Source organism: Siphateles boraxobius, unplaced genomic scaffold (assembly GCF_051911475.1).
Source record: "Siphateles boraxobius isolate OS27281-9 unplaced genomic scaffold, OSU_SipBor_1 211, whole genome shotgun sequence".
Classification (NCBI taxonomy): domain Eukaryota; kingdom Metazoa; phylum Chordata; class Actinopteri; order Cypriniformes; family Leuciscidae; genus Siphateles; species Siphateles boraxobius.
Window position 1 is genome coordinate 285,224 of NW_027508824.1, and position 14,752 is coordinate 299,975.

Consider the following 14,752-nt stretch of genomic DNA (forward strand, 5'->3'; position numbering starts at 1 on the left):
ATCTCACTATTCTTGAAATGCACCAGGGGGCGCATGGCGGCTCAAACAGCCAAATCATCCATTGAGCATAATAATCATAGACTTTAAAAACAAATGATAAAATAGAAAGGAGGATCACTTTGAAGAAAATGTTAAATTGACGCAAAATTGCTTTTTTTCCCTTCTTTTTTTTTACCAAGGATCAATAACAATAATTATAATAGTTGTAATGTAACATTGTTACACTTTTCTTGTTTTGTTCTAGGCTGCGACCACTATGGATATCTGTCATAGCGAAATATTTAAGTAAGATGTCAAAACATTCCCATAAACACAAACCAATATAATTATTTATTTGGTAAGCCGACAGGCAGACGTTACAGAAAAACTGAGTGTGATGATTCTGGTCAGGGTTTTATGTTTCGATAATGATTCTGTAATTTTAAATAATTGTTACATATATTATTTAATAATGTCTCTGCCGCTAAGTCGCGCCCATTTTGGACGATCCGTTCCACGTTGCTGTCATTCTACTTACCGATATTCGAACGGAGCGAACCACGTGACCTGTACCACATGTCATGCCGTCATGTGACTGAGTGGTTCCTGTACACGGGTAATGATCAGTAATCGGAAAGGACTGCTGTATCATGACGGACTGTGCACACTAATTTATTTCCTTGGGTAAAATATGGGTCGTGTTCGCGGAATCGTCGCTACTGTTATTTCTAGTTTGATTCTGCTTCAGTGTGTCACATCAGCTGTGGAGTCGGATGACAGCCCATGGTACAAGGATCTGTGCAGGTGAGATCTTAAATAAATAAACAAACACTCTTAATGCTGATCATTGCTGGCAAACCGTGATGGTTAACATATAAACACTTGTTGAGAAAGAAATTCATGCGTTTAAATATGATCTAGTTTGCTGATCGCTGCTTTTATACAGTTTATGGCCCTTCTTTAGCCTGTGTGGGTCAAGGTACCTGTCTGGACCCAATCAACCATAACACACACTTTGTCTCACCTGAGACATTCAGCTTTTTTTATGATCCAATGATGTCATTTAATTGAAATACATTATGATCTTGGAAATGGGTTCAAATTAAACTGTGTGTGTGTGTGTGTGTGTGTGTGTGTGTGTGTGTGTGACTGTGAAGTTACAAATGGGAAGCCATCGACCAGGACAGCAATGTGAGCTACGCTTTGAAGATCTGTGATTCGTCTCCAGACACAGAATGTGGAAAAGGAAGTGCGGTCTGTGCCCACAACCTGACGAGCCGCCAGCACCAGTCAGTGGGTACGAGCAAAGCATGCCAGATCACACAATACACACCAAACTGCAACAGCAATGTGCATCTAATAAAAGCACAAAACACTTTATTGTATCTGTGCTTTACTTATCTTACATATTATTTATTAATGTTAATTTTTATCAGGTCCAAGTGGTTTTTTTTTCTTCCTATTGTGAATATTCTGTTTTCTGGCATGGGATAATGATTACCAGTTCGACTGTATGCTGATAAGAAATTTGAATGATTGTTTAATTTAGTAGTAATTTAAGGAATAGTTCACCCAAAAATGTAAACTCTGTCAGTAATTACTCTCCCTCATGTTGTTCACCCCCGTAAGACCTTCGTTCATCTTCGGGACATGAATTAAGATATTTGTGATTAAATCTGAGAGCTGGATCACTCCTCCATAGGCTTCTGAGGGATTGACACTTGTTCCCCGAAAAGTTATTACAGACATTGTTAAAATAGTCCAAGTGACTACAGTGGCTCAATCTTACGTTTATCAAGCGACGAGAATACTTTTTGTGCGCAAAAACAAACAAAAATAACGACTTTATTCAACTATTGATTTCCTTCTCTTTGGGCTCGAGTAAGTTAGCGTAGTGTGATAGCGTAGTGTGATAGCGTAGTGTGATAGCGTAGTGTGATAGCGTAGTGTGATAGCGTAGTGTGATAACGTAGTGTGATAGCGTAGTGTGATAGCGTAGTGTGATAGCGTAGTGTGATAGCTTAGTGTGATAGCGTAGTGTGATAGCGTAGTGTGATAGCGTAGTGTGATAGCGTAGTGTGATAGCTTAGTGTGATAGCGTAGTGTGATAGCGTAGTGTGATAGCGTAGTGTGATAGCGTTGTGTGATAGCGTAGTGTGATAGCGTAGTGTGATAGCGTAGTGTGATAGCGTAGTGTGATAGCGTAGTGTGATAGCGTAGTGTGATAGCGTAGTGTGATAGCGTAGTGTGATAGCTTAGTGTGATAGCGTAGTGTGATAGCGTAGTGTGATAGCGTAGTGTGATAGCGTAGTGTGATAGCTTAGTGTGATAGCGTAGTGTGATAGCGTAGTGTGATAGCGTAGTGTGATAGCGTTGTGTGATAGCGTAGTGTGATAGCGTAGTGTGATAGCGTAGTGTGATAGCGTAGTGTGATAGCGTAGTGTGATAGCTTAGTGTGATAGCGTAGTGTGATAGCGTAGTGTGATAGCGTAGTGTGATAGCGTAGTGTGATAGCGTAGTGTGATAGCGTAGTGTGATAGCGTAGTGTGATAGCGTAGTGTGATAGCGTAGTGTGATAGCGTAGTGTGATAGCGTAGTGTGATAGCGTAGTGTGATAGCGTAGTGTGATAGCGTAGAGCTACGTCACACGGAGGCTCACTATTGCCCGACGCTGGTCATGTGTGTGATGCGTGTGACGTTCAACACAGAAGCGCTGCGCTGTTACACTAGTGAACTCACTCGAGCCCACAGAGAAGGAAATCAATAGTTGAAATAGAGTCATTATTTTTGTTTGTTTTTGCGCACAAAAAGTATTCTCGTCGCTTGATAAACTTAAGATTGAGCCACTGTAGTCACTTGGACTATTTTAACGATGTCTTTAATAACTTTTCGGGGAACAAGTGTCAATCCCTTAGAAGCCTATGGAGGAGTGATCCAGCTCTCAGATTTAATCACAAATATCTTAATTCGTGTCCCGAAGATGAACGAAGGTCTTACGGGGTTGAACAACATGAGGGAAAGTAATTACTGACAGAGTTTATATTTTTGGGGTAACTATCCCTTTAAGATACACATGATATCATCTGTGAGAGTAGCACTGATCCAAGACCTCTATGAGAACATTGTCAGATTTTCCAAATTCTCATTCTTCATTTGTTTTTCAATTTTATCTGTCCTAAAATAGAGGTTATTTTCTCTATGCAATATATAATTACTTATACACTACCATTCAAAAGATTGGGTTAGACTTCAGAATATTTTTGAATATTCTCATCAAGACTGCATTTATTTAATTAAAAATACAGTAAAAACAGATATATTGTTAAATATATTTTATAATTTAAAACAACCATTTCATGTTAAAATGTAATTTATTCCTGTGATGTCAAATCATTACTCCAGCCTTCAGTGTCACATGATCCTTCAGAAATCAGTATAATATGATAATTTGCTGCTCAAGAAACATTTTTCTCATTATTAATGTTGAAAACAGTTGTGCTGCTTAATATTCGTCTGGAAACTGATACTTTTTTTGTTTGTTTTCAAGATTCTTTGATGAATAGAAAGTTTAAAAGAACAGCATTTAATTGAAATCAAAATCTTTATAAAATTATAAATGTCTTTACTCTCACTTTCTGATCAGTTTAATGCATCCTTGATGAATAAAAGTATTCACTACTTAAAAAAATTAACTGAATGCAAACTTTTGAATGGTAGTGTATATATTTAATTTTTTCTCTCCTTTGTTTTGTTTTATTTTTGTGGTGAAATGTGACCTAAACATGTTTTCGCTCAAGATTCACCGTTTTGGTCATGTGATACCATTTCCTATTGATTCAAGTCACATCAAACACTCAGTTGGACAAAGAAAGAAACAATAGATTTTTTTGCTTATTCTGGATATTCTTGTGAAACATTAAAACTATTTAAAGGAAGTGCGCTAAATAGTTCTCATTTTCTGTCTTTGCATTAGATAACATCCTAATAAACCCAGCGCTGTTATAGTACATCATATAACTGTGCATATTAGCTGTATGACAGAGCACTTGTTTGTTTGGCCTTATCCTTCTAGTCAGCTGACCTCCGTATGACACAAACCGATCAAATGAAAACCCCGACCAATAGCGATCTGAGTCAGAGTCTGAACAAACACCATATATTTACCAGATATTGCATCACACACCATGTGACCCAATGACAAAATAAGACAGCTTGCAGATGTTAATCGTGCTGACTGAATCTGTGCTATATATTCACTTTCAGCCTTATTACATACATTGCATGGGTTGTTTATTTTGTACGTCTGTATGAAAGCATTCAAACACTATAGTGTAATGTCTATTTCTGTAGTATTTCAGGCTGTGCTGGCTTCTAGCTGTCCTCGCTGTCACTCTTTGGTGGTTGCTCTGCATCCGTTATGGGGCTTTCCGACCCTTTAATGTGTGTTTCACACAATAGTGGCAATGCATCTGAAAACTTTTGCATTCATTTAAGTGTGTATGCTGCTCAGTGACATATCTTGGTATTCTTTATCTCGTGCTCCTGCTGTCGTTTATTTATGATCCACAGGAAGTAGGTCAAAGTTATCTAGTATCAGGTGCACTGGTTTTGTAAGTAAGTGACAATATTTAAATAGCAGTAATTAAAATTTCCGGCTCCGCCACATATTATAAATCATGAAGCTCTAGTCCCTGACATCTTAGAGGTCTTCAGTATCAGAGTCAGAGTCTTTTAGATGCTGTGGACTTCCAGATATAATCATCCCTGTGTGAGGGAACCCCATCCTAAAATGTCCTCCTCATTATAAACAATTATCTAAGCAAAATCCAAAAAGGGTTTGTTTTGATATTGCAGGATCTGTGATGTCACACGGGCAAATTATTTTGCATATGCCCTTCTCCATAGCAAAACATTCATGAATACATAATCCCATCATAGGCCCCGCCCACTTGCATTCAGTCACTGAACTGCTGAAATTTGCCTGTCCTTGTTGTGATCGTTGCGTTGCGTCAAAAGTTGCGTCAAAGCAATGTCTGATGTTGTCACACCAGATACAGTATACAGATGTACAGTATACAGATGTACAGTATACAGATGTACAGTATACAGATGTACAGTATACAGATGTACAGTATACAGTATACAGATGTACAGTATACAGATGTACAGATGTACAGTATACAGATGTACAGTATACAGATGTACAGATGTACAGTATACAGATGTACAGTATACAGATGTACAGTATACAGATGTACAGTATACAGATGTACAGATGTACAGTATACAGATGTACAGTATACAGATGTACAGTATACAGATGTACAGATGTACAGTATACAGATGTACAGTATACAGTATACAGATGTACAGTATACAGATGTACAGTATACAGTATACAGATGTACAGTATACAGATGTACAGTATACAGATGTACAGATGTACAGTATACAGATGTACAGTATACAGATGTACAGATGTACAGTATACAGATGTACAGTATACAGATGTACAGTATACAGATGTACAGTATACAGATGTACAGTATACAGATGTACAGATTTACAGTGTACAGATGTACAGTATACAGATGTACAGTTGTACAGTATACAGATGTACAGTATACAGATGTACAGATGTACAGTATACAGATGTACAGTATACAGATGTACAGTATACAGATGTACAGTATACAGATGTACAGATGTACAGTATACATATGTACAGTATACAGATGTACAATATATAGATGTACAGTATACAGATGTACATTATACAGATGTACAGTATACATGTGTACAGTATACGGTATACAGGTGTACAGTATACAGGTGTACAGTATACAGGTGTACAGTATACGGTATACGGATGTACAGTATACAGGTGTACAGTATACAGGTGTACAGTATACAGGTGTACAGTATACAGGTGTACAGTATACAGGTGTACAGTATACGGTATACGGATGTACAGTATACAGGTGTACAGTATACAGGTGTACAGTATACAGGTGTACAGTATACAGGTGTACAGTATACAGTATACAGATGTACAGTATACAGGTGTACAGTATACAGGTGTACAGTATACAGGTGTACAGTATACAGGTGTACAGTATACAGTATACAGGTGTACTGTGTACAGTATACAGATGTACAGTATACAGATGTACAGTATACAGGTGTACAGTATACAGGTGTACAGTGTACAGTATACAGGTGTACAGTATACAGGTGTACAGTATACAGATGTACAGTGTACAGTATACAGTATACAGATGTACAGTATACAGTATACAGATGTACAGTGTACAGTATACAGATGTGCAGTATACAGTATACAGATGTACAGTGTACAGTATACAGATGTACAGTGTACAGTATACAGATGTGCAGTATACAGGTGTACAGTGTACAGTATACAGATGTACAGTATACAGGTGTGCAGTATACAGATGTACAGTGTACAGTATACAGGTATACAGTATACAGATGTGCAGTATACAGTATACAGATGTACAGTGTACAGTATACAGATGTGCAGTATACAGGTGTACAGTGTACAGTATACAGGTGCACAGTATACAGGTGTACAGTATACAGATGTACAGTATACAGGTGTACAGTATACAGATGTACAGTATACAGATGTACAGTACACAGATGTACAGTATACAGGTGTACAGTGTACAGTATACAGATGTACAGTATACAGGTGTACAGTATACAGATGTACAGTATACAGATGTACAGTATACAGTATACAGATGTACAGTGTACAGGTGTACAGTATACAGTTGTACAGATGTACAGTATACAGATGTACAGTGTACAGTATACAGATGTACAGTATACAGTGCACAGATGTACAGTGTACAGGTGTACAGTATACAGTTGTACAGATGTACAGTATACAGATGTACAGTATACAGTATACAGATGTACAGTATACAGATGTACAGTATACAGATGTACAGTATACAGTATACAGATGTACAGTATACAGTATACAGATGTACAGTATACAGATGTACAGTATACAGATGTACAGTATACAGTATACAGATGTACAGTATACAGATGTACAGTATACAGATGTACAGTATACAGATGTACAGTATACAGATGTACAGTGTACAGATGTACAGTGTACAGGTGTACAGTAGTACAGATGTACAGTAGTACAGTATACAGATGTACAGTATACAGATGTACAGTATACAGTCTGTCGACTACATGACAGATGAAGAATGAAACAATGTTTGCTTTGACGCGTCCAGTTTAAACCACTCATTTGTGTCTCTGTACAGACTTAAAGGGATAGTTCACCCAAAAGTGAAAAAGTTATCATCCATTACTCAAGTTATTCCAAACCTTTATGAGTTTCTTTATTCTGCTGAACACAGAAGATATTTTGAAGAATGTTGGTCCCAGCGTTTATGGATTGTTTATTGTAAAGATGCTCTCTGCGATGTCGGGTGACGTCACGTCTTGTTGACGTTTAAAGTATTGTCAAACAATACAATGCAACCCCCCCCCCCCCCCGTCATCCACGCATTAACCCCGCCCACTTACCCCCAATACCCCCCCCCGTCATCCACGCATTAACCCCGCCCACTTACCCCCCAATACCACCCCCCCCCCCCCCCGTCATCCACGCAGTAACCCCGCCCACTTACCCCCAATACCCCCCCCCCCCCGTCATCCACGCAGTAACCCCGCCCACTTACCCCCCAATACCCCCGTCCAATATCCTTCTAGTTGGTTATTGGCTGGAACAGTGTGTTTTGTTTCGTGGTGCGGGTTAGCCCAGTTTGTTTGTGTTGGGTGTGTGTGGAGTCTGGGGTGTGTGTGGAGCCTGGGGTGTGTGTGTGGAGCCTGGGGTGTGTGTGTGGAGCCTGGGGTGTGTGTGTGGAGCCTGGGGTGTGTGTGTGGAGCCTGGGGTGTGTGTGTGGAGCCTGGGGTGTGTGTGGAGTTTGGGGTGTGTGTGTGCAGAGACCGTGTGTTTTACAGTGTGTTTAGGAACCGGCAGCTAGCGGATAGTGAGGAGATGTTTGCTGTATGTGACAAAAATGTTTTAGCCTAAAAAACATGTGACATCGCTTAGAGCTCCTTTAATGGTGTCCCGGATTATTTATGTAGTTTAATCTTGTTTTTTTTTTTTTTTTAACTGTTGTACAAAATTTTCCCACAGAACCCCTAGAATTCCCTTGCGGCCCCCTGAGGGTCCCTACGTATGAATGTATAAAGGCCCAATTAATACAGTGAAAAATTAATATTCTAAATGTGTAAAATATTATTTGGAAAATATTTAATTTCTATTGTTACATTCTTTTTTTTCTACTACCTGTATTACTGATTTTATTTATATAAATGCATTTATTAATATTAATAATTTTTTATACAGTTTTCTATGGACCCGTCCTTGACAGAATTAAAGCTTTAGAATGTTGCATCCTTAACAGAGCCATTGTATAAAAAACATAACAGCATAGGATACTACTTTTTATGTGCAATTCTTATTAATGCAGTGTGTATACTGTGTGCCTTTTTTATGCATGGAATACCTTTATGATATCATACAATTGGCAAAATGTGAAATGTATAAGGATTCTACAATGCAGTGCGTATGGTACGACAATTTTGATTCTTCTTGTTTCATTATTTGAGACGATTGCAATAAGTTAAGACAATTTTACACTAATTTGGAATAATCATGCATAATATTTGCTTAATTAACATTTCTAATTTCAATGAAATAAAGAAGTGGCACATGCTGAGTTAAATATAAACAACACAATGAGGTCATGTGATGACAATGCAGTGCTCTACTGTCTTTGTAAGCATTTATTTTTGTATGATGGCCACTGTTTTAAAATAAAAAAAAATATTTAGTATGTAGAAAATACTGACATGTTCTCGAGTGGCCTAATATTGAACATGGCTCTAGTCAACATGTTTATGGAAGCGTCTGTTACGTTGTTGCATTTATTCGGTTATCTTCTTCTCATGCTGCTGTTCCCATGGGTTGTGCACTGCTAGATGTTTGGCCAACCTCTCCAGATCACATGCTGTAATATATTTATCTTGTTGGGTGTCACAGAGACATTTTCTGATTTGTTTGTGCTGATAAACTTTAGTTGACTTGGGTTTGAACGAACAGTTCTGTGTGGCTGTTGTTTTGTGCTAGACACAACTCTGCAGTTACAAATTAGTTTTGATTTTATTTTTATTACTATAGTCTAACTGCATGTAGAGTGTCTTAATTTATAGCAATAACTTTCGGGTCCCCAAGTATAAAGACCCAATTAATACAGTGAAAAATTAATATCATAAACATGTGTAAAATATTGAATTTCTATTGTTACAATAGAAATGACTTGCACTTTTCTCCATAGGTGATCTCTCGTTGCGGAGGGACTCTCCCGCTGTGCTGGATTTCAACAGCTCGAGGAAATGCAATGACAAGAGCAGCAACTTCCAGAGCAGCATCAGCTTTCAATGCGGCAAAACCATGGTGAGCTTTAGTGCGCAGCGCTGTTAGTCACAGGTGTCCGTGAACACACACTGTGGCGTCTGCAAAGCTGTTCGTTTCCTTCCTCCCTCTCGCTGCGCAGGAACAAATGACTGATGGAAAACTTGATATAATAGTGAGGCAAAGTACCGTAGGTGTTGCTGAAGTTACTCAAAATCGGCTTTGATGGATACTTGAATGACTTGTGTAGTTTGGCTTGTTATTACTATCACTAGACTATATATATATTTATTGTTTGTTTGTGCTGAAATTTGTCTATATATATATATATTAGGGCTGTCAAAAGATTAATCGTGATTAATCGCATCTAAAATAAAAGTTTGTGTTTACATAATATATGTGTGTGCACTGTGTATAATTATTTTGTATATATATAAATACACACACATGCATGTATATATTTAAGAAATATTTGCATGTATATACTGTATATATTTATATATAATTTATTTATTTATATTTATATATAATTTATATTATATATAAATATAAATATTTTATATATAAATAACACATTTTTCTTAAATGTATACATGCATGTGTGTGTATTTATATATATACAAAATAATTATACACAGTGCACACACATATATTATGTAAACACATAATTTTATTTTGGATGCGATTAATCACGATTCATCTTTTGACAGCCCTAATATATATATATTAGTTTTTTTTTTCTTAATGCATAATTTTTACATTTATTTTAGTTCATTGCCAAGGCAACATTTCACATTTTTTTAAATGTATTTATATTTATATTTAACTAATATTAGGACTGTCAAATTGATTAATCGATACATAAAAGTATATATACATCTACATCTACACACACACACACACACACACATACACATATATACTATATAAACAAAAACTTTTATGTTAGATGCGATTAATCGCAATTAATCAAAATGACATATATATATATATATATACACACACACACATACATACATTATATATATATATATATATATATATATATATATATATTTACATTTTTATTTCAATTAACAGAAATGTTTTAAATAGTTTGTGTACAATAATAACCCTGCTGCAAACATTTTTATCTCATTGCTTGCTGATTTACATTACATTTGTTTCCTTCAAAGGGCACACCTGAGTTCGTCACGGTCTCGGAGTGTGTGCACTACTTTGAATGGAGGACGTATTTCGCCTGCAGACGTGATAAATTTACACCACATAAGGAGGTGAGTAAAGCTGATGACGTGCTGGAGCGTGAATGTGGGGGAGGTGTGTGTTTAAATGTGTGTGTTTGGCTTTTTCATTTGTTCTCAGTGAGAAAATAATGAATTAAACTCATGCTTGAACCAATCCGTTGAGTTATGCATAATCTGCATAAAGAATGATCTAAGAAGAACGTTAACATTTTCAACTTGTGAAAAGCACATATAAGTTAATTTTATTGCTTCACACAGTTTATGTATATATTTACTTGTTGAAATAGTATATGTATGAATTGTGGGGAAAACAAATAACTTTATTACGCTAATCCAAGCACCAATCATATTTTCAGAAAATTTGAAAATCCACTTTTTTAGATATTCTGCCTCATAGCTCATATATATCTTATTTATACTACAACAGAGGAAATGGCAGTGACTTGAAACTTTCTTGTAGTAAAGTTGTACATTTTCTTTCACCACTCAATGCATTTCTAAAGGTCCCCTGCTATGTCTTTGACTCGGACGGAAAGAAGCATGACCTCAACCCAATGATAAAACTGTCGGACGGCTACCTGGTTGACGACCCAGATGATGAAAGTGATTTCTACATTAATATATGCAGAAGTCTAAGTGAGTTTCAGTAATATCATATTTATCCATAGCAGTGTTGGGGTGTGCACTTCTCAAGAGTTTGGAAACCAGTCAACAAACATTATATAGCTGCTTTAAACCAAACAAGCTGAGCAGGATCTTATTTAAACAATCAAATCATTTAACAGTGCAATGCAGATAACTACGGTAATGTCTCTCTGCTCAGACCTTGCTGGAAGTGTGTGTCCCGAGGGATCTGCGGCCTGTCTCATCTCTGGAAAAGATTCCTTCGACATGGGTCAGCCTGTTCACCAGCTCGAGCTGCTCTCCAATGACAAGTATGGGATCATTTATTAGCTAATTTGTTATTAAGCTTATTTCACTGCTGTTCAGAAAAAAATAAAGGGATATATCTATATAGTTACGCCCCGTCAAGGGGTAAAGGACGCAACATGAAATGAGAGAGTGTGAGCGGGGAAGCTTTTGAGGGTTTATTGAAATCAAACTAAAAATAACGTCAAAATAAATAAAAAGGTAACTTTTCTTCGGGAGTTGACCCTGCCAAAACAACAAACAAAACTTTCTTACTTTGACCTCTTTCCTAAAAACCTAACCTAAAGAAAAATAAAATAAAAGTATAATATATTAACCTAACTCCCTAACCAAGAACAGAGATCAAAAGGTTTACAATAAACAAAAATGGCGTCAAACTCCTTACTTTCCCAATCCCTCGAACTTTACAATTCTTACAAGCTCAAATAAACCGTGTTTAACCCTCTGGGGACTAAGCCCTTTTTGGTCCGTTTTCTCTATTTTTACATTTGGGCTTATAAACCATATGTAATGGAGATGGAACACTATGTGTTCGGTATCTATGGATTCAGAAGACCCTAAGCTAACATAAGCATGCATGTAATGTGTTTATAAAGGAAGTATGAGTGAAAAATGTACAATCAACTAGAGAATTTCAAAAGCGGAAATCAGATTTTTGTCATTTATTTCTGAAAATCACACATCACACAACAATAGTGAACAGTTTTTAACCAAAAATATATTTGTCAAAGCCTTTGCTTGACAGACATGTGTAATTGTTAAATAAAATGTGTAAAGAACAATGAAAAATGTAACTTTATTTAAAAAAATAGTCCCAGGCGTTTTTCTTAGGAATGCTTCGAATTTTCTAAGCAATGCTTCTCCTCGTCACTCTCCAGTAATTGTTCCCGAGCTTGTTCCACCGTAAATCGTGCTAAGTGCTAAAACAATAAATAATGCTATAATTGTACGTGTGTATATATATATATACCTGGACACAAACACTTCCAAACCAAAAGAGAGAAAAAGAAAACGAGAAAATACAAAACAATTGGTTGTAACAATATATATATAATTTTTTTTAAATAAATTAATATACATTTTTTTTAATGTAATTTATTCCTTTGTTGTCAAACCTGAGGGTTCAAGAACTTATTGCTCCAGTCTTCAGTGTCACATGATCCATCAGAAATCATGCTGATATGCTGATTTGCGGCTCAAGGAACATGAAAACAGGAACAGCATAACTGACGTTCTCTTTTTCAGACTAAGGCTGCGGTACGAGGGAGTCAAAAAAATCCCAGACTTATGTGATGGCCACAGTCCAGCAGTGACGATTACATTCATTTGTCCCTCTACGAGACAGGCGGTAAGAAGAGGCCTAGTGTTTCATCTTATTGTACCTGTTGTACTCCTTGAGCTCAGTTTTCTCAATGGTTTATCAGGGAAGTAACCCTAAGATGATCAGCGACTCAAACTGTCGGTATGAGATCGAGTGGGTGACGGAGTACGCCTGCCACAGAGATTACCTGGAGAGTGAAGACTGCAAACTTACCAGTGATCAGCACGACATCTCCATCGACCTCAGTCACCTGACACACAGCTGTGAGTTACAGGCATAGTTTAGAAAGCGATGTACATTTTTCTGTGGAAACAATGAAGGAGCGATGAATTCGATGTGGTCTTTAAAGGTGCAGTAGTGATTTCTGAGAAACGCTGTTGATATTTTAAATCAACAAATATCGGAAAATAAAGCGAGGATGTCGAGCGAACAACAAGGAAAACAAAGAATAAACATATAGTACACAAAAGTATATATAAGCAAGAGTTGGTTGTTAGTCGCCGGCAGCACACCAGGGTAGGGTTGCACCAGCCGTTCGTAAGTTCTTTCTTAAATTGGAACGTAAAGTCCACACTAGAGGCTTAGTAACTACTAGCTAGTTTGTAACTAACTCTGTACTATATTCCGTTGCACCATTTGTTAGTAAGGCAGAACGTAGCTAGTAGGTCGTAAGCTCTCCTTAAAGTAATGCGTAGTCGCATATTATGACGTTTAGCCTCGATGAGCCAGTAGAAGCCTTCAAATACGTGAGCAGAACATGTGTTGAATTGCCGTGAATTTCAGTTTATCCTTCATTCTAACAACTTTTACCTCACCTTACTAACGGTAAAAATAAGTTTTCATTAAATACGATACTTGACCGTAACATAAGTGTTTTTATATGTAAATAACATTCAGAAATTGTATTTGAAATGAAATAAGCATCAATAAATAAATATTGATACAAAAAACATAAGATATTAGTACGTTTATGGATTATGACTGATATTTGACATGCACAACATGGACCGATGCACACAGCGCTAGAGCCGCTAACAAAGTAATCTTTTCACATAATGTACTCTCTCTAAAAATGTAAGCGAGTGTAAATGTCAGCATTATCATATATGTCTAAAGAATTGAAGTCTGTCCGGTAAAAGAAGAGCTTATTGATGCAGTTCAGTCTGTCTGATATTTTATTCCAACCGTTACTCCTGATCGGAGGCTGCCGTAAATATTTAGTTACGTTTAAACTAAGTTTAATGGTGCAACATAAACATATTTAGTAGTTCGTAAGTTGTAACTTAGTTCCCATTTACGTCAAAACTAGGCTAAGTTGTAACTTGCGCACAGCTGGTGCAACCGGCCCCTGCTCCCGGCAAACAATGACACTCAAAACTGTCCTGTTACTACAGCTAACATTACAACAACAGCATTAACGGTTCTGTGAATTATAGCAAAACCAAACGCAACCTCAGCGGCTGTTTTCAGCCCTTCACACTTAGAAGAGTTGAAAGACACGCCCCCTACTGCTGATTGGCTGTGGTGCACGATCTGGTCCACGCTGATCCAATAGCGTTTAAGAAATCCCTTACTGCACCTTTAATGAGTACATTTAATTGAATAAACCACATATAGTCCAGTATCATGGTACAGTGGTACTATTAAAGTTTCCGTTAGTTGAAGTAAAGCTAATATAAATATGAAAAACATGTGTTGCCTTGGCAAATGGTATATAAATAATACAAAAAAAACACTGATACCACTGATGTCTAAAAGCATGATAGTGTTATGATGTCCCAAAAACATAGTATTTCCATGGTT

The 14,752-nt window shown here is 36.9% G+C and overlaps 1 protein-coding gene across 1 annotated transcript in view; it reads left to right on the plus strand.

Annotated features, from left to right (window-relative positions):
* The first annotated feature begins 562 nt into the window (after positions 1 to 562).
* Positions 563 to 14,752, plus strand: part of LOC143746155 (cation-independent mannose-6-phosphate receptor-like) — a 45,118-nt gene continuing 30,928 nt past the window's right edge. Inside the window, exons 1-8 of the mRNA XM_077237917.1 lie at positions 563 to 783; positions 1,137 to 1,276; positions 9,378 to 9,496; positions 10,630 to 10,728; positions 11,202 to 11,334; positions 11,522 to 11,633; positions 12,874 to 12,976; positions 13,053 to 13,212. Of these exons, the coding sequence (XP_077094032.1) occupies positions 671 to 783; positions 1,137 to 1,276; positions 9,378 to 9,496; positions 10,630 to 10,728; positions 11,202 to 11,334; positions 11,522 to 11,633; positions 12,874 to 12,976; positions 13,053 to 13,212 (979 nt within the window). The 5' untranslated portion in view covers positions 563 to 670. The remainder of the gene's footprint in view (positions 784 to 1,136; positions 1,277 to 9,377; positions 9,497 to 10,629; positions 10,729 to 11,201; positions 11,335 to 11,521; positions 11,634 to 12,873; positions 12,977 to 13,052; positions 13,213 to 14,752) is intronic.